We start from the raw sequence: 18717 nt of genomic DNA, 5'->3' as shown, positions 1-18717 counted from the left end.
GTTCCCAAGCACAGGTGTGTCTAGGTAGGTACCTTAGGTATGTACTTATTGTGTATCCAATCTGGAGAGTTGCATGTGAATCCTTACCTCGGCCCGTGTCTACTCGCGATGCGGTAACCTACTGCCTGCTTGGTTAAGAAGAGAAACATTCAATTTCAACCTCTTCCCGAGCCTACCCTCAGGGCCTAGAATGTAGGCTTCCGCTTCGCACTGTCTGTCTAACCAATTGGTACGAAAACGGCAAGGTGGCCGAGCGGTCCAAGGCGCCAGGTTCAGGCCCACCTGAATTTGATATCTCCACGAGATTTCCTGGTCTCAGAAATGGGGCGTGAGTTCGAATCTCACCCTTGTCACAGTAACTTTTGCTCATCCTTGTGGCTTAAGGTGCCTATGAGCCTCTTATTTATCCCGGTTGAAATTATTTTTGCATATACCTTGAATAATCGCCGTGGGTCAAAGAATGCGGTACGATTTTGGCTACCGTTAGAGTACCTCACATATGACTTTACGATGATGGGAGCAACCTCATCTTGTCTCATCCCCCACCAACACCTTGCGCCCCGCAGAGTAACATGTGAGTGAAGTAACATTAGCTTAGCTGCACCAGGTAACCGTAACCTTTTTACAACACCCGACAACGCTGGATGCCCTAAATCATCCTCAGGCACCTGCGCAACGATCATGTCCTTTCCCCGTAACTTCCACAACCGCGATATCATATATAACAGCCAGCCGTTTTCACTGAGGGCATCTTTTCGCTCCTGTAGCAAAGGGCCCCAATTCCATGTACAAAGAAGGACCGTCGCCCTCTCCCCCCAGCTCCAGATACCTAGTTACAAAAGAGAATCCCAGAGCCCGTAATGTGCTTCTTCGTTAGGTCAACCCAGTTATGGGCTGCATCTGTGGTTCGTTCTTTATATACATCAACATATCTCCGACAGACTCGCCGGTGGATGGGGCAGTCTGCTTGATTTTCTTTTCCCCCTGAATCATCTTCTAACGGAAGGGTCATTGCGGGAGTGTAATGACGCTTTATCGCATCACGCCCTGGCCCATGCCCTGCAGCTTGCTGGCCAGCTTCGGGTACTTCTCCTGGACCTGGATTTGGGTTCTTGTCGCCTCTGCGTACGATAGAGCATTGACCAGTTCACCTTCGGTCCGGGCGAGTTCAGCTGCCCGCTCAAAGTACTTGAGCGCCTCTGTCACCTTGCCTTGCTGGAGGAGTAGCTGGGCCATGGTGGCGACGGCAATGTCACACTCGGGGTCGACTGCAATCCCACGTTAGCGGGCGTGCAGATGTCCTCTGGGAGCGGTGGGGACTTACTGATGAGGGCCTTCTCACAGAGCTTCTCAGCCTCTGAGAAATCCTGCTTCCACTGGAACAGCGCAAGCGACTTGTTGATGAGCGGCAGCACGTTCATGCACGTGGGCTTAGTCTCCTTCTCGAGCTCGATGGCCGTGTCGAACTTCTCGATGGCCTCCTGGTACTTGGTCTGGTCCAGGAGCAGCTCGCCATAGTAGTTGTAAACGTCCGGCGTCTTGTCGAAGTTCTTCATGCATCGCCGGAAGGTGGCCATAGACGAAGCAATGGAACCCATCTTATACTGGGTCACGCCGAGCTGGATGTGGGAGAAGATGAAGTCGCGATCCAGGTCAATCGACTTCTGGTAATCCTTCTGCGCCTCAGCGAATTCGCCCTTGATGAAATGCAGTTGAGCACGGTGATAGTAAATATCGGGATCCTCGGCGTTCTTCGCCAAGGCAGCTGTGAAGTCTTCCTCTGCTTTATCCGGAGCACCTACGCAGAGATCAGTCACTGAAGGAACCACATCAAACAGAGAGGGTTGGACATACCAAGCTCCAAATTCATACTCGCCCGCTTGATGTAGCTCTGCGTCATCTCAGGATCAAGCTCGATGCTCTTCGAGAGATCCGCCAACGCCTCCTCGTGCTTGCCCTTGAGGCAGCGAAAGGTACCACGCAGGTTGTACGCGTACGCCTCATGCTCTCCCAGGTCTCCCAGCTCCAAAGCCTTGTCGAAGGCTTCCGCAGCCTCCTCGTAACCCGGGCCGGTCTTGCTCTCCAGTGCCTTCAGACCCTTTTGAAGCTGGCCCTTTCCGGTCCCCTCCGACAGCTCCACCGAATCCTCCAGGCCCTCAGGGCGCGGTTTGGCTCTGAAGCTCTGGAGGTAGTTCCCAACAAATGTAGAGCTCGGGAGCTTCGCCGGTTTGGTCTGCAGAATCTCCTTCGCTTTCGACTCGGCCAACTTTTTAAGCAGCCGCTCCACTGCTTGGGCACTCTGTTCGTTCCTAAAGCCGTCGATAATGCAGCTCGCGGTGAAGTCGAGAAGAGCCTCGCTGTACTTGCCGAGGTGATCGTAGGCATTGGCGCGGCGATTCAGAGCCTTGATGTACTCGGGGTCGAGACTGATGGCCGCCGTGGTATCCTCGACGACCTTCTCCCATTCGCTGAGAGCGTTGTAACAGGCGGCACGGTTGGAGTAGTAGACAGGGTCGGGCTTGCAAAGAATAGCTTTGGAGTAGAGACCGATGGCTTTTTCGAAGTCCTTAGCATTGTACGCCTTGTTCCCGGCCTCCTTCAGCTTCTGGGCGTATTCCTTGCGCTCGAGCTCCGAAAGTCGCGGGACGGTGTTCTCGTCGATCTCGGGCAGCTCGTCGGCGGTCTCAACCGTGGCAGTCTTGGCCGCAGAAGCAGCAGCCTCGGCCTGCTTTGCTGACGCCGCTGCCTTCTCTTCTGCTTCCCGCTCAGCCTGCTTCCGTTTCCGCCTCTCCTTCTTGCTCGGCCTGGGTGCTGTGTCCTTGGATTCCTGCAGGGACGCGTTCGAGGGTCAGTACGGGACAGCTAGACCCGACAAGAGGTGGGGCAGGTATTCGAGGAATGGAGGCTCACGCTGCGGATGTAGTAAACAGCACCGGCCGTGGTGACGACAACGGCCACGCCGGCAATAGTGTAGACAACGGCCTTGTGCTCCGAGACCCATGTCGAGATGCGATCCCACAGCGACGAATCGGGTGGTAATGGGGCCGAAGGTGTCCCCGTGGCAGGGATAGTGGGAGCCATGGTCGTGTTGATCGCACAATAACAATGGGAACTCTGGGGAAGACGGAAAGGTCGATCGAAGAACCTCGTTGCGGCAATACCAAAGGAACGGGGAGATGTTGTGAACCGACGTGGTGCTACTCGATTCGATGATGCATGCGCATTGAGCTGGTCGGCTGCGGGCAGTTCGGCCGGCGGGAGCTTGGAACAAAAAAATCAGCGGCCTGACGCGCCCAATTGCAGCGCCTCGGAAGTATCCGCTTGCCGCAGCCCCTTGAACCCTTGTCAACTTGGGACGCCAAGAGCCCAAGCTTTCGAGATCCGTGACAGGGTCAGGCAACTCAAGCTTGATACTATGGGACGCAGATGAAGATAAAAACACCGACACGCGCCGGCCATCAGCTTATCTGCCATCTAGGAGGCTCTGCGCTCAAACACAGGACTCAAAGCCGACCGCTTGGATATAGGCGGCCAGCCTGCCCCGCTTATCTGCGTCCCCGGAGCAGCCGCGAGTTTCGCAGCAATGGAGGATGACTTTCAGCTGTTCTCTTCTCTGCGCTATGACCCGGCGCTGCTGCACGCGCCCGCCAGCAATTTAACTCATGCTGGGTGGAATTGGAATAACTCTTCGCCCTTATACATGCTTGATTACCACAGGGACCGCATGCTACTAGCAGCCACTCATTGGGGCTGGGATGCCGCCGTTGGGGTTCTTGAGGGCGATGCCGGTCTGAAAAGGTTAAGGGATTTCATCATGAGCAGCGTTGGGGACAACCAACCAACCCCAATAAGAGTGAGGGTGGCCGTCACGAGAGAAGGGGAGTTGAGTGTAACTTTCGGTCCGGTTCCAGAAACACCCCTCGCGAATCTCTTCCCAGAGCAGCTTCCGCCTCCTGGAGAAACACACAGCAATGGGTTGAGCGGACATATTCCGACTAAAGCAACAGAGTACCAAGTCTTGGTGGATGGCGTTAGGGCAGCCTGGACAAAGCACAGCCACTTCAAGACGACGAAGCGAGCGGTGTATGACGTGGCTCGGCAACGGGCGCAGATCAACCTTCACGACAAGGAGGTTCTGATCATCAACGAGGCGGACGGTACTGTGATGGAAGGCTCCACGACCACTCCTTACTTCTGGAGGGAGGGCAAGTGGGTCACTCCCGCTGTGAGCATGAAGCAGGGCCCCGACAAGGGGATTGGCGGCCAGAACGGCACATCGAGAAGATGGGCGCTCGAGAGGTGCGTCACGCGCTCTTCCCTGGCCCAGTTCGGGGCCTATCACTAACAGACACAGGGGGCTCGCCGTTGAAGATACCGTCCTGGCAAGCTCGCTGAGGGACAGCGAGGAGTGCTGGTTGAGTAATGGTGTCAGGGGGTTCATTTTCGGGAGAATAAAGCTCTCATGACACATCCTTTTGCCCCCCAAGGAGGCTTTTGCCGAGGCAAGTCTACAAGTCGTCCGAGAGGCCAGCTCCCACGGGGGATATCATACGGCCTCCCTATTCCTGTACAGGACTGATAGTCTCTGTCCTTCTTTCCAATGAGCTGAGAGAGGATTCGGATTATCAGTGCAGGTCGTGACCACCGTGGTCAACTGTCACTGGCGTTGGCGCTTGCCTATGCAGGCTCGGCAGGGACGATGCAAGAACACCGAAAGCCTGGTCCAGCCCTCAACTTGAGTGCACAGAGCAAGGCACCATGGTTCGATACCAGCAATCAATGTCCAACCACACACCGGGAGCACTTAATCGGAGACACCACACGCCCCACTGGACGCGTAACGTACACATTGTAGCCCGGGAAGCTGCACTCTGGCCTTGGCACCAAGCGTGCCTGGCATTAATGTGGTCGGTTCGACTAAGGGAACCGAGATGCATCCCGCGCGGAGAGCTTGAGCGGGTGACATCACTCCTCGATACCTGCAGGCAAGTGGGATTTGGTTTGGGAGATTGCCTCCAACTTGGGGATCAATAGGGGCCATCCCTGGCCGATGTAACCTACAAGCAACGGCAGCTCGCCTTGTTTTGACGTCCACGCATGTTGAGCCAGTCACAGGTTGTGCTTCAGGTCCAATGCCGGCTACGTCCGTTACATACCCGACAGGACCACTCAGGATGGCCTCTCCCCTCCGCCCGGCAAACAAGAAACATCTTCATGCTTCGTTCATGTCTTGCAGGAAGAAATGTTCGACCTGGGTGTGCTCGACAAGCTGTTTGGCTGCCAGCCAGGGATGGAGTTGCCCGTTTCAGTCCATAGTCCCTGGTCTTACCCATCGTCGCTTCCCTGTCTGCCATCGTACTGCCATCGTCAGTGGCGCACTGGCATCGCATGATGTGCTTTCCGTTCGCTGAAGAGGACCGGGCAGGGACACTTCTCCCCTCGGGGTATTTATGACCCATTGCTCACCACCTCAAGTTGTTCAGACTCTCCCTCGACCTGACCTGCGCCACTCTTCATTCGCACGCTCCAGTCTTTCTCGCTTCCTTTCAGGAAACCCGATCAAATCCCTCAAGACTCATCAGCGTCTTCTGATGCCATCTCTGTTCCACTATCGACAGTTCTCTGCCAGCCTCCAGAAAGCCACCGGTCTGCCCTCCATGGACGCGAAGTCTCTGCACAAAGTGAAGGCCATTCCCAACCAGAACTACAAGCGCCATGGCACCAAATCCTATGTCTACCTGCTGAACCGCTTCGGGTTCCAACCCACCAAGCCTGGCCCCTACTTCCAGAAGTTTGTCAAGCCCAGCGCCGGCACAACCCCCGGCAGGGCCGCGCCAGGTGTGAAGCCGGGCCTGGTGTGGGAAGGCTTGTACAAGAAGACCAAGGACCAAGAGCAAGGGGAAGTCACTGCGGAGGACCAACAGAACGATGCCGAGTACCTGTGCGAGGTCTCAATTGGCACTGAGCCTCAGAAGGTCCTCCTAGACTTTGACACCGGCTCTGCTGATCTCTGGGTATGGCTCTTCTTTTCTCTTTTATCATAGATATTTCCCAACAGCGCCCAATGCTGACCGGGATTTGTGCAGGTAAGCGAGAAGAGCTTCTCGCCCAAAAAATCATCGACCTTCAAGCTACAGAAAGGCATGACCTGGAGGATCCAGTACGGCGATGGGAGCTCGGCCTCGGGCACCGTTGGGACGGATGTCCTCACGGTTGGCGGTCTTGCCATCAAGAACCAGGCCATCGAAGTGGCGAACCAGATGTCTGCCCAGTTCAGCCAAGGCAGCATGGATGGCCTCCTCGGCCTTGCATTCAGCAAGATTAACACCGTCCAATTGAACGGCCAACCGGCACCCCAGCCCACTCCTGTTGAAAACATGATCTCCCAGGAGGACATTCCTAAAGACGCGGAGCTCTTTACGTCCGCATTCTACAGCTCCCGGGACCAGGGAGAGAAGTCGTTCTACACGTTCGGCTGGATCGACCAGGACCTGGTGAAGGAGTCCGGCGAGGAGATCGCCTGGACAGACGTCGACACCTCGGAAGGCTTCTGGATGTTCCCGAGCGAGAGCGCGACGATCAACGGCCAGAAGATGACGCTGTCCGGCAACAAGGCGATCGCCGACACTGGCACCACGCTGGCGCTGGTTTCGGACGAAGTCTGCGATGCGCTGTACGCCCAGATCAAGGGCGCCTCGTACTCGGAGGAATACCAGGGCTACATCGTCCCCAAGACCATCACGGTCGCCGACCTCCCAGACTTCAGCGTCGCCGTCGGGGGCAAGGAGTTTGTGATCCAGAAAGAGGATCTGCTCTTTGCGCTAGCCGACGACAACAATTGGTACGGCGGCGTGCAGTCCCGCGGGGAGAACCCGTTCGACATCCTGGGCGACACCTTCCTCAAGTCGATCTATGCGGTATGTGTCTCCCCGAAGTCGGCTGACAACTCTATGACGTGTTCTGGTCATGAGACTGACGGGTGGTTTGTAAACAAATCTAGATTTGGGACCAGGGCCACAGCCGCTTCGGTGCCGTCCCCAAGATCGAGAAGACGCAGAACATTACTCCTCCTTCTGATGAGCAGTAGCCCCAGACGTCAACGCCTCGCTAGGCGGAACGGCGACTTTCGGCATGTTACTTGGCTGAACCACGGCGTTCGAATATACCGACACTAGGGCAATAATTGGTTCTACTAACAGATTCTGTCCTGACTTTTCAGTCACTTGCTCTGCTTGTTTTGCTTTTCCGTTGAAGCCTAGAATTGTTGGAGAGTGTTTGGGTGGGGGAGTCAAACTCAGCCGAGTCCACGTTCCTTGTACTGGTAGTGTGGTATTGTTAAGCTCTTTACGACGAGATGAAATAACGAGCCTGTATTCTTTTCACCTCGCCGTATTTGAAAATCGTGGTGCGTTCAATCGGTCGACAGTGATTGAACCCTCTGTCGGGCCAGCTACCTAGGGATGACGACTCACTGTCACTCGGCATCGAACTAACGAAGTAGTTCAAGTCGTGGCACATATGCAACTGGAAGTAGACACAGCAGAGAGATCCTCAACACACCATGGCAACACCAACAACCTAACTGAATCACCGTATTTGTATCGTCTTCTCTAACTCAATTCGCAAATGAACCGAATATTACTGATAGAGGGGAATCATTACTCGATGGCGGATACACAATACATGTATGTACGCTTTGTGTGTCGTACACCATCCTAAACCACACATAGATAAATCCTTTATAAAGAACCCGTCGCATCCCATCAAGTCCGACATCCCCAGCTCAAGACGAAGAAACCCTACCAATCCCCAAAGGCATACCAAGGACAAGTAGGCGCCGCTGGCCCACACTCACTGGTCCGTTGAACCGAAGAGAAGCCAGGCCCTCCCACGCATACATCAGAGCAACGTAAGAAATACCGACGAAAAGGAAACTCAACGGGAACACACCCGCCGGTGGGACCATGATCCATCCATCCCAAATGAGCGGGTGGCATTTGTTGCCCGTCTCCCGCTGTCGCCCAGTCACACTCCCTCCCAATCCGGATAGGTAAATCACCACCACAAACTCACCCCTGCTAGACCTAAGTTAGGTAAATAAGGGTCCTTACTAATTGTTGTTGTTGCCGCCCCCTCTGTTGGCCATTGAGACGCCCAGCCCGACGCCGAGCGCGATGACGATGCAGATGAGGACGACCACGCCGAGGCACCACCACTTGAGCTTGCGGGCGCGGCGGGCGCTGCGCACGCCCTGCTCGATCTCGACGTTGGCCTTGTTGAGGTGGCCCGTCGTCTTCTCGGCCTGGTCGGCGATCTGCTCGACCACGGCGCCCTGCTGCACGACCTGCTGGTTGAGGATGTCGAGCAGGTCGAGCAGCTCGATGATGGACTTTTCGATCTTGACCAGGTCGTTGTGCCGCGCGCGCACGGCGCCCAGCACGGCCGACGCTTGGCCTGATCGGTTGGTGCGTAGCTACGAAAGGAGGTTAGTCGGGTGGACAGATAGATAGGGGGGCGAAAGGTTGAACATACGGCAGTCTGGAAAATGCCCTCGTCGCCCCAGTCGGCGTCCGCGGCCTGCTGCACCTCCTCCTCGGTCGCGTCCGGGTTGACGATGCGGTACTGCCGCGCGATCTGCTCGCGGTAGCGCTGCTTGTATTGCCGCTCCTCCTCGAGGAAGCGCTGGATCGTGTCCTTGAAGTCGCCGTTGAGGCTCTCAAACTGCCGCTTCTTCAGCCCGAAGCTGGCGTCCGTCGTGCGCTCTGTGTCCGCCTTGAGCTGCTGGATCTGGCTGCGGATCGACGTGTTCTTGATCTGCGTCGCCGCCACCAGGTCGTCCAGCTGCTGCCGCGCCGCGTTGTCGCTGCTGTTGAGCGTCTGCTGGTGCAGCGTCGCGATGTTCTGGATGCTGACCGTCAGGCCCTGGATGTCCTGCCGGATCGCCGACACGCGCTGCAGGAACTCGGTCTGCGAGAGCACGTTCACGCCGGCCCCTTGCTGAGGGTGAGGCGACCCGTATTGCTGCTGCTCCTGATGCCCGTACTGCTGTTGCCCGTACTCCTGCCCATACTGCTGCCCGTACTGCTGCCCGTACTGCTGTTGAGGAGAGCCATATGACTGCTGTCCGTATGATTGCATCTCATGTTGCTCCTACCGCGTCGCTCGTGTTAGCTACAATATCAACTTGCGGTGGCCTGGACCGGACCTGGGGCTTCCGGCGCGTCCGGGGAATCACTCACTGACTGGCCGTGTCCGTAGCCGGACTCAGCGGTCGGCCCCTGGTTGTAGGGGTTGTAAGACATGGCTGCTCAATTGTGTGCCTTTCCCTACGTTCGGTGCTCTGAAGCGAAAATTTTCAATCGCCGATTGTGTGATGGTTTCGTCTTCGCGGTGAATGATGCGGCAATCGATGGCTCTTTGTTGAATGGTTTGCACAGGGGCTGATAGGTAGGTAGTCTCTTTTTCTGGCGCGACTGTTCCTTGGCTGCTGCTTCGCCCTGCTGAGTCCTTGGACGGGTCCGCTGTGGCTCGTTGGGGTCTGGTCTGCGAAAGGAGCCCAATTGGAGGTCCCACCGCCCGCCGTTTTCTCCGCATTCAACGTCAAGTGTCCACTGAGATCCAACCTGTCAGATCATGCCCCTGCTTCCTACTCCACAGTTACGAACCCAGGCACTGACACAGCCTGAGGTTTACGACAGCCCGAAAGACACGGGACTTAACATACGGAAGCTGGGAAGGAAGGAGAGGCAACGGAAGTATCTCATAAAGTTGCGAGATTCATACCCGTATTCGTAAGTCTAGTGTACATTACTGTAGAATCAACCCGACCGTGGGCTTGTTCGGTTCGCGGATGGCAACTGAGATGGCGTCACTAAGCGAGGCTGAGGACATGATCTGAAGATCCCCACTTCCTGCCCTTGTTGCCCCATGACGCCAGCCTCAGCCTTCATCTGCGTAGAACAGCGCCGATGAGCATGCCCAACCCTTACTTGGTATATGGACCATTGGAATGTCCGAGGCTCCACGGCAAGCTCCCTGCTTTGTGTGAACTCTGTCGCTGCGGCTTGTGAAACCTCGGCTTCTCTCTTGCACGAGGTACAATACCTACGTCGGCACACCTAGGTCAAAAAAGCTGACTCCCCAGACATGCACCGATTCGAGGAAAGCAAATAAAAGTAAAGTCGAAAGGGAGGAGGGAAAAAGGAAGAAGGGGAAAAAGGTGCAAATAAGCAGGAGATGAAGAAAGAGGAGGAGGTAGAGAGAGAGAGAAAAGAAATCAAAGAACAAGACGAAGAAAAGGAATAATAGGACTTATGTCCTGATCCCCGCGTTGCAAGTCCGTGCAATGACGACAGGAGGCCTGGCGTACGGCTACTTTTGTCCACAGCGAGACAGGTAAGTTCCTAGACTCGCCCGTTGGTAAGGCACGGGGGCCAGATCTCCTAGTGGCTAATATATTGACATGTCGTAATTGCGAGGCAATCCCTCGTCAACGACGCCCATGATGCCCCGACAGGTATTCCACGGTGATCCCTCACGGGAACTACTTCTCATCCTTCCCCAGGTTTGGCTCTTCCACACCACAAGGTGAGACACAATCCAGCGACCGTCAACGACTCACGTACCGCCATGTACTGCACGCTCGAAGCCCACGCGGAGTGGACTTTCATTCTTTAGTCGCGCCACCTTCATGCCTCCTCTGTGGGAGTTCCATTGTTTCCCTGACGGACCAACACGATATGGCGTTCCATACACCAGCTCAGCCGTCCGGTCTGGCAGAATGGCCTGCCACCTCCACGATGACGCTGAGACGAATTCGGCAAGGTTATGCAAGCAAGAACCACCTAGAAATAGTTCTTCTTCCGGCCGGTGCGCGTGTACTGGCTGAGATGCCACTCCACATCCGCGTCCTTGTTCTCTAGAGTGCCCATGGTGATAGAGAATGGCCTCATGGTGAACCGCGGCCCAACCTCGCTCAGCTCCACGGACTTGTAGCTCGTCCTGACGTAAACGTGATGGCGTACTTCGATACAGTCGTCTTGGTTCACAAAGGTAATGACCCGGTTGCCGGCTGTCTTGCTGGCAGTGGGGTCCCGCGGAGGAAACAGGTGCTTCAGAATCTTGACTATGCGTTGGCCGAGCGGGGTCTTGAAATTCTCGAAGATCAGATGGGGATAACTCTCGCTCACCGTCCCCTTGATGGATCTAGGAATGTCGGCCCGCAGCACTACATTGTGCAGTGACGCCATCAACGTCGGCCCATGAGGGAAGTGACTGATAGTGATAGCTGTCGGTGTCCCGCGGTGTTCGTGGAGGAGAACCACATCGCTAAGGCGTTCGCTTTGCGCCGACCGGACAAGTTCTGGGAGGACAAGGTTTCCTCGGTTGAGCCGGATCGCCGTTGGGAATAACAACCTGATCTCTTTGGAGAAGGACATTAACCTAGAGCTGGGATCTCGTGATGTCGTCACCAGTACCCTCGGATCTGCAGCAAAGTTAATAACTGCCCCCAAGATGCACTCTGGGCAGAGCGTGCGGCAGACGGCCACTCAAAGGCACTTACCAACAACGCCGGATAACTCTGAGTATTCATCATCGATGTCGAGGGAGTCGTCCTGGGCGACATCCCGGGACGCATCGTAGTCGTAGTCCTTCCGTAATTGTTTGTCATTCGCAATCTCCGGATCCAAAGGCTTCCCCGAGGCCAACGCTGCTCTCAGCTTCGCCCGTTTTTCCGCGACTTCGGCATCGCGCAGGAGAAGTGCTCGGCGGTAGAGGTAATCTCTTCTCTGACGGGCTTGCTTACGCTGCAACGAGTATTAGTATCGTGCGTTCTACGGAGGGGAAAGTACGAATACATACAATCATTTTCCCTTCTTGACGTTACTTGACAGGACAGCCAGATTAAAATGCAGAAATATTCCCGGCTGGCCTGGCAAGGCTGCAAAAGACAAGGGGATTTTGGCGCTGGGCGGACTGAAGCAATGCAGGGCCCCGCTAAAAAGTCCAGCGCCAAGACCTCTGGCCGGGGCTTAATTCCGACCCACCCTCTCCGCCACTTTCCATTTTCAGCAGCATCTCCTCGTCGTTCGTGCCACACTACCGTGCCGCCAAAAATCGTAAACTTCCCACAACAGCGACGGCAAGGGATTGGAGCGTTGATTCAACAACAGAATAGACGAGGGCAACGCAGTCCGAGAACCGCGAGCTCGTAGCCGCTTCGACACCTGCCCGCGATGACGTGACGGTCTCTCTGCTTGCAACTTTCCCAGCCTTTTCCGACGAACTCACTGCAAACGAAGCCGCCCGCGCGCGCTGACGTTTAAATTTATTTCTCGACAGTGGTGACTCGAAGGTAGTTTCCACCCTCTTCCTTGCCCACCGTTGGTGCTGCCGACGCTGCAGAGATTTCGGTACAGCGCGATCCGAAAGGCCTTGCGATTGGTGTGCCTCTGCGTCAATTCCTAGCATAAACTAACCGTCCGGTTTTCCTAGCCGCCACTGTCCCTGCTTCGCTTTCTCCGAAATGGAGGGCGCTTTCACCCACCTCGGGAACCACCTCATTTCCGACTCCGCTGCTGCTATCAAGGCCGGCGGCTCTGACGAGTTGTCCAACATCGACCCGGACGAGAACCTGCTGTACAGCGGTTACGGAGGACGCGGTGCTCGCGCTGGTCTGGGCAATGCAAGGCGCCGCCAAGATGACGAGGACAACGAGACCGAGGTTTTCGATGATGACGATGAGAGCTTGGCTAGCGTCCCCGTTGATGGTGTGAAGGCTCTCAAGTTGGATGCTCCAGAAGTGGAGAGGGAGCTTCCGGCGCACGCCTGCGCGTGAGTTGTATCCCTACATCCAGCAAATGGTGAAGTCTATTAACAAGATGACAGGTACTGCGGTATTCATTCTCCAGCTAGCGTTGTGAAATGCCTTGCCTGCAACAAATGGTTCTGCAGCGCTCGTGGCAGCTCGAGTTCTTCCCACATTGTCAACCACCTCGTCCGGGCTCGCCATAAAGAAGTTCAGCTTCATCCTCAATCATCCCTGGGCGACACCATCCTCGAGTGCTACAACTGCGGGATGAAGAATGTGTTCATGCTCGGCTTCATTCCGGCCAAGTCCGACACCGTGGTTGTTCTCCTGTGTCGGCAGCCTTGTGCCGCATCCACGTCAACGAAGGACATGAGCTGGGACATCTCGAGATGGCAACCCCTAGTGGAAGATCGGTCCTTCTTGCCGTGGCTTGTACAGCCGCCCACAGACGCCGAGCAGCTTCGGGCGAGACATCTCACGCCACCAATGATCGCGAAGCTCGAGGAGATGTGGAAGGAGTCCCCTAGCGCCACTGTCGCCGACCTGGAAAAGGGGGTCGGTGTCGATGATGATCCGCATCCAGTTCTGCTCAAGTACGAGGATCCCTACCACTACCAGAACATTTTCGGCCCGCTGGTGAAGATGGAGTCGGATTACGACAAGAAGCTCAAGGAGGCGCAGTCCGAGGATAATCTTACCGTTCGTTGGGATACTGGGCTGAACAACAAGCATATCGCCAGCTTCATCTTGCCGAAGATCGAATCGGGTGATGTCAAGCTGGCGGTGGGCGACGAGATGAGGCTGAAGTACAAAGGCGACCTCCGCCCTGCGTGGGAAGGTGTGGGCTATGTCATCAAGATCCCGAACAACCAGTCCGACGAAGTTACGCTCGAGTTGCGAAAATCGGGCAATGACAAGGCGGTGCCGACCGATGTCACCACCAACTTCTCTGCAGATTACGTCTGGAAGGCGACCTCATACGACCGGATGCAGTTCGCCATGAAAACGTTTGCCGTTGATGAGATGAGTGTGTCGGGCTACATCTTCCATAAGCTGCTCGGCCACGAAGTCGCAGTGGCTCCGATGAAGACGCAGATGCCCAAGAGGTTCCATGTCCCGGGCCTGCCGGAGCTGAACCACAGCCAGATCACGGCCATCAAGACCGTGCTATCGACCCCGCTCAGTCTGATTCAAGGCCCTCCGGGCACCGGGAAGACGGTCACGTCTGCGACCATCATCTACCACCTGGCAAAGATGAACAACAGCCAGGTACTCGTCTGTGCGCCTTCTAACGTCGCCGTTGACCAGCTTTGTGAACGGATCCACCGCACCGGCCTGAAAGTCGTCCGCCTGACGGCGAAGTCCCGCGAGGATGTCGAGTCCTCTGTCAGCTTTCTGTCGTTGCACGAGCAGGTCCGCATGAACGACTCAAACCCCGAACTCGCCAAATTTCAGCGGCTGAAGAGCCAAACCGGCGAGCTGATTTCTGCGGACGAAAAGCGGTACAAGCAGCTGACACGTGCCGCCGAGCGCGAGATTCTCAACAACGCCGACGTCGTGTGCTGCACCTGTGTCGGAGCCGGGGACCCGAGACTCGCCAAAATGAAATTCCGGAACGTGTTGATCGATGAGTCAACACAATCGGCCGAGCCGGAATGCATGATCCCCTTGGTTCTCGGATGCAAGCAGGTGGTGCTGGTTGGCGACCACAAGCAGCTCGGTCCAGTCATTATGAACAAGAAGGCGGCCAAGGCAGGCCTGAACCAATCGCTCTTCGAGAGATTAGTGAAGCTCAACCTGACCCCGATTCGGCTGAACGTGCAGTACCGTATGCATCCCTGCCTCTCCGAGTTCCCATCCAACATGTTCTACGATGGCTCCCTGCAAAACGGTGTCACGGTTACCGAGCGGCTCAGAAAGGATGTGGACTTCCCCTGGCCGGTGGCCGAGATGCCTATGATGTTCTGGTCGAACAATGGCCACGAAGAGATTTCGGCATCCGGCACGTCCTATCTAAACCGTACCGAGGCCGCAAATGTCGAAAAGATAGTCACCCGCTTCTTCAAAGCAGGTGTCAAGCCGAGCGACATCGGCGTGATCACGCCGTACGAGGGGCAGCGCAGCTATATTGTCAGCACCATGCAGAACACTGGCACTTGCCGTAAGGAGGACTACAAGGAGGTGGAGGTCGCATCGGTCGACGCGTTCCAGGGCCGGGAGAAAGACTTTATCGTGCTGTCTTGTGTTCGCTCCAACGATAACCAGGGCATCGGTTTCTTGTCGGACCCTCGCCGACTCAACGTCGCGCTGACCCGAGCCAAGTACGGCCTGGTCATTATTGGGAATCCGAAGGTCCTCTCGAAGCACGAACTCTGGCACCATCTCCTTGTCCATTTCAAGGACCGCAAGTGCCTGGTTGAAGGCCCCCTGACGAACTTGCAGACCTCGCTCTTGCAATTTAGCCGACCCAAGGCCGCCTTCCGCCCGCCTCGTCACGGCGCTCAGCAAACTCAGCATGTGGCTAGCGGCTACCGATACGGCGGCACGAATGGCTCGACCAGGGACTATGAGACGGGTTCGACGGTCTCGTACATCCCTGACGATGTGTCATCCATCCACAGCTCCACCTTAGGCGGCGCAGGGTTGAGCTCGGCTTACCCCCACATGTTCTCGAGCTTCCATCCCGATCAATGGCCGGGTCTGCCGGGTGTGGGTGCGCCTGCGGGTGCGGGTGGTCGTCCTGGCGCGAAAGCTCGGGCGCGCGGTACCGAGAGCGTCGCGGGCGAGAGTGTCGCCAACAGCGAGTTTACGGACGCAACCGCCAGCGTGGTTGGCGGTAAGGGTGTTGGCCAAGGCGGAGCCAGTCTCGGAGCCGGCCTTAGCGAAGCCATCGGCTCGGCGCGGCCGACGTCTTACAGCCAGAGCGACCGTCTCTTCAAGCAGTACGTTGAGAGTGGTGGGCGCATGGGCAGCAACGGGTATGGACGGCGGTTCGAGGACGACGAGAAGAGCGTCAGCACCGCTTTCGCCAGCCAAATTGGGTCCGGGTTCGACTGAAGGATCCGAGAGAGATGGTTTGTTGGTTTGCCACGAGGCAAACTAAGGGACAGAAACACAGGCACCACATCAAATCCCCACGAGCAACAGGCTGCCTGCTTGCTCGCCTTCGGGCCTCTAGACCTCGGATGCGACCTCGAACCTGCAGGCATCGCTGGATTCGCAGACCAGGGAGAGCCGGGAAGATGCTTCTCAAAGAGCACGCCCGCTCGACCGGTCGGGTACTTGCTTCTACGCCGTTTGCCGCATACTGGCCGGGAGCACACCGCAGGAGCCACTCCGCCTGCCATCGTTAGCACGCGGGGTTCTCGGCTCCTTGGCCGATGTGTTGGCTGGCGAGTTTGCTAAGTATTGTTAGGCTGCGATGTTGACCGTCAATGCGCTCTACAGAGACCAGCTGGTAGCGGAGCTTCTGGTCGGACAGGCAGCGGAGAAGTCAGCGAGTGCCCCGTTGGAAACGGGCCTTGCTATTCTGCGCCTGGTGACTCGAGGGGCGATCTTAGGCAGCGTTGGACGAGGTGGAACTGAAAAGAACGGGACAAGGATACTCACTCATTTTTCAACCGCCGATACAGACGTTCACTTCATGAGGGAGAACCCGGATGTGCCCTGGTTTGGGATCCCGGGTGGTTAAAGCTGCCAACAGCCACTCATTTCTGGGGCAGTTGATTTCAGCGAATTGCGTGTGGTCAGATAGGAATAGACAGACAGACAGCTGATGTATTCATTCGTTTACTCACTAATTGAGCGCCACATCAGCATGCTTCCATACGAGCAGGTCCAGAGAGAGTCGTCTTGCTTTTATCCCTCCCCTGTTGCGCTTAGAGCGGCTAACTCGCTGGAACCCAAGTCCAACCTACCTGAGCGGCTCCCGGACTTTGCGCGGCGTCTGCACGGCGCTTCAGCGGTAGACCATCCCAATCCTCAGTCACAGCAGCTCATGAAGCGTGAAACACCGCCATGTCTTGGCGGCATGTGATACGTCATCGGCGCCTAAAGCTCATGCCACATTCAAAGATGGTGAATTGTAGCTGTTTTAGTTCTTTTCGTTGCGTTTAACAACTTCGTTTCTTTACCCTACCCCTAGTGTCATAACTGCCCAACAAGCGCAAGCATCGATTCCCACTCAATCATTGGTATCAAGCGCCCTTGAGAGCTGCCACGTGCGTCACTCCGCTGGACGACTTACAAGGACACAGCCACCCTCGTGCAGCTGGCTCTGCATGTTCATATTTACTTATTTCCCACTCGAGGTTGAACTTCTTTCCTAAGCCCTCTCCACACCACCGAACTGTGACTACGGTATCTGGTTCTATCCGTCTTGTTTTCCAACACTACGAAAGAACAATGGCATCAGCACCGCAAGCCGTCCCAGGCGCCATCCCAGGCGCCATCCCCACCACCGGAAGAGACTCGACCAAGAGGCCTCCGACGGCGACGACAGTCGGGTCTGCCGCCGCGACCGCCCCGCCGCAGACGGATACCGCAGCCGTGACAGGCGGCGAGGGGGTCGACCCGCTGGAAATCGAGTTCGACGGCTCGGTCGACAGCAACCACGAGCTGCCCAGTCCGGAAACCATCCGCAAGATCGACAACTACGTCGTGCTGGACAAGGACGGCAAGTCCCACACCTTCCGCAGCCTCTACACGGGTCGGCACACAGCGCGCCGCGTGCTGATTATATTCATCCGGCACTTCTTCTGCGGGGTATGCTTTTCCTCTCGCTCTTCTCTCTATCTCTCTCACCTCCCGCTCGTCCTTTTCACTCCCCATATTGTGTGCAAACCAAAAATCCAAGTGGCTAAAAACTAGATATACACATTTCCCGTGGTGGTTACAGAACTGCCAAGAATACCTCCGCGCCCTCTCGGCCTCTAGCATCACGCCGTCCTCACTCCTAGCCCTACCGCTATCCACCTTCATCTGCGTGGTCGGCTGCGGCGACCCGGGGCTGATCGACATGTACGCGGCCGCGACCAGCTGCCCGTTCCCCATCTACGCCGACCCGACGCGCAGGCTGTACGCCGAGCTGGGCATGGTGCGCTCCCTGGCGCTGGGCCAGCGGCCCGCCTACATGAAGAAGCACCTCGTCAAGAGCAGCCTGGAGTCCATCGCCCAGGGCCTGAAGCAGATCCCCAGGGGCTTGGCGCTGAAGGGCGGCGATAGCAAGCAGATTGGCGGGGAGTTCTTGTTTGAGCCTGTTGCTATGGTCACAAGTAATAATAGTAGGAGTGGTGGTGGTAGTAGTGGTTGTGGTAGTAGTGGTGGTGGTGTTAGTGGTACGAATAAAGGCGGGGAGGGGGGACTTTCACTTGGGGGGGAAGATGATGATGATGGAGTAAGTCCCCCGCGGGCATGGGAAGAACAGAAGAAACAACAGGGAGAGGACGCCTCGAACCTGACGACGCGCAAGAGGATATCGGAGACCAGCCTGGACGGGAAGGGCGAGCCGGGCAGCGAGGGGGAGGACAAGGTGGTGACATGGTGCCACCGGATGAAGACGACGCGGGACCATGTCGAGATCCCCGAGCTGATGGAGGTGCTGGGGCTGGATGGCCACGGGCGGCCGCTCACGGGGGATCGGGAGAGGTGGGAGCGGGCTTTGAAGGAGCGGAAGGGGACGGGCACGAGCTTGGCGCCGCAGATCCGGGAGATGAATGCTAAGGCTGAGGTGGCCTAGTAATTCTGCTCTTCTTGGTTGGTTGAAGACTGGGCTGAGAAGAAGAGATACCGGGGTTAGGCTTGGGATATGGAAAGAGTGCGGATCTTTGCCTGCCTCAACTTTGGGTTGGGTGTTGGTAGGGGGCCTGGGAACCGGCGTTGGGCCATTGTCAGTCATACTGCTGAAT

At 56.5% G+C, this 18717-nt stretch overlaps 5 protein-coding genes and 1 non-coding gene across 6 annotated transcripts; 3 read left to right on the top strand and 3 right to left on the bottom strand.

The window, feature by feature from the left end:
* Positions 1–239: 239 nt before the first annotated feature.
* Positions 240–353, top strand: B0T15DRAFT_t70. Its single transcript has one exon. It is a non-coding gene; the product is annotated as a tRNA-Leu (tRNA).
* A 522-nt stretch (positions 354–875) lies between these two features.
* Positions 876–3252, bottom strand: B0T15DRAFT_92534 (uncharacterized protein). Its single transcript, XM_062871459.1, has 4 exons — positions 2911–3252; positions 1855–2827; positions 1325–1798; positions 876–1268 (listed from the first exon to the last, which is right to left on the bottom strand). The coding sequence occupies exons 1-4, from the start codon at positions 3079–3081 to the stop codon at positions 1033–1035; spliced, it is 1854 nt and encodes a 617-aa protein (XP_062723765.1). The 5' UTR covers positions 3082–3252; the 3' UTR covers positions 876–1032.
* Positions 3253–3395: 143 nt separating this feature from the next.
* B0T15DRAFT_499875 (aspartic peptidase domain-containing protein) lies at positions 3396–7381 on the top strand. Its single transcript, XM_062867356.1, has 5 exons — positions 3396–4299; positions 4355–4427; positions 5619–6014; positions 6087–6917; positions 7001–7381. The coding sequence occupies exons 1-5, from the start codon at positions 3584–3586 to the stop codon at positions 7085–7087; spliced, it is 2103 nt and encodes a 700-aa protein (XP_062723764.1). The 5' UTR covers positions 3396–3583; the 3' UTR covers positions 7088–7381.
* A 729-nt stretch (positions 7382–8110) lies between these two features.
* B0T15DRAFT_490593 (t-SNARE) lies at positions 8111–9302 on the bottom strand (the record flags this gene model as incomplete). Its single annotated transcript, XM_062866693.1, has 3 exons — positions 8111–8473; positions 8533–9150; positions 9240–9302. 3 exons carry the CDS (start codon positions 9300–9302, stop codon positions 8111–8113), a joined length of 1044 nt encoding a protein of 347 aa, XP_062723763.1.
* Positions 9303–10844: 1542 nt separating this feature from the next.
* Positions 10845–11868, bottom strand: B0T15DRAFT_490592 (anticodon-binding protein; the record flags this gene model as incomplete). Its single annotated transcript, XM_062866692.1, has 3 exons — positions 10845–11485; positions 11564–11807; positions 11863–11868. The coding sequence occupies 3 exons, from the start codon at positions 11866–11868 to the stop codon at positions 10845–10847; spliced, it is 891 nt and encodes a 296-aa protein (XP_062723762.1).
* Positions 11869–17215: 5347 nt separating this feature from the next.
* B0T15DRAFT_490590 (AhpC/TSA antioxidant enzyme-domain-containing protein) lies at positions 17216–18548 on the top strand (the record flags this gene model as incomplete). The annotated part of the gene is made up of 2 exons (XM_062866691.1): positions 17216–17575; positions 17709–18548. 2 exons carry the CDS (start codon positions 17216–17218, stop codon positions 18546–18548), a joined length of 1200 nt encoding a protein of 399 aa, XP_062723761.1.
* Positions 18549–18717: the final 169 nt, after the last annotated feature.

The sequence above is a fragment of the Chaetomium strumarium genome (assembly GCF_033439665.1).
Source record: "Chaetomium strumarium strain CBS 333.67 chromosome Unknown B0T15scaffold_2, whole genome shotgun sequence".
In the NCBI taxonomy this organism is placed as follows: Eukaryota; Fungi; Ascomycota; class Sordariomycetes; order Sordariales; family Chaetomiaceae; genus Chaetomium; species Chaetomium strumarium.
This window is presented reverse-complemented; position numbering and strand designations above follow the sequence as displayed.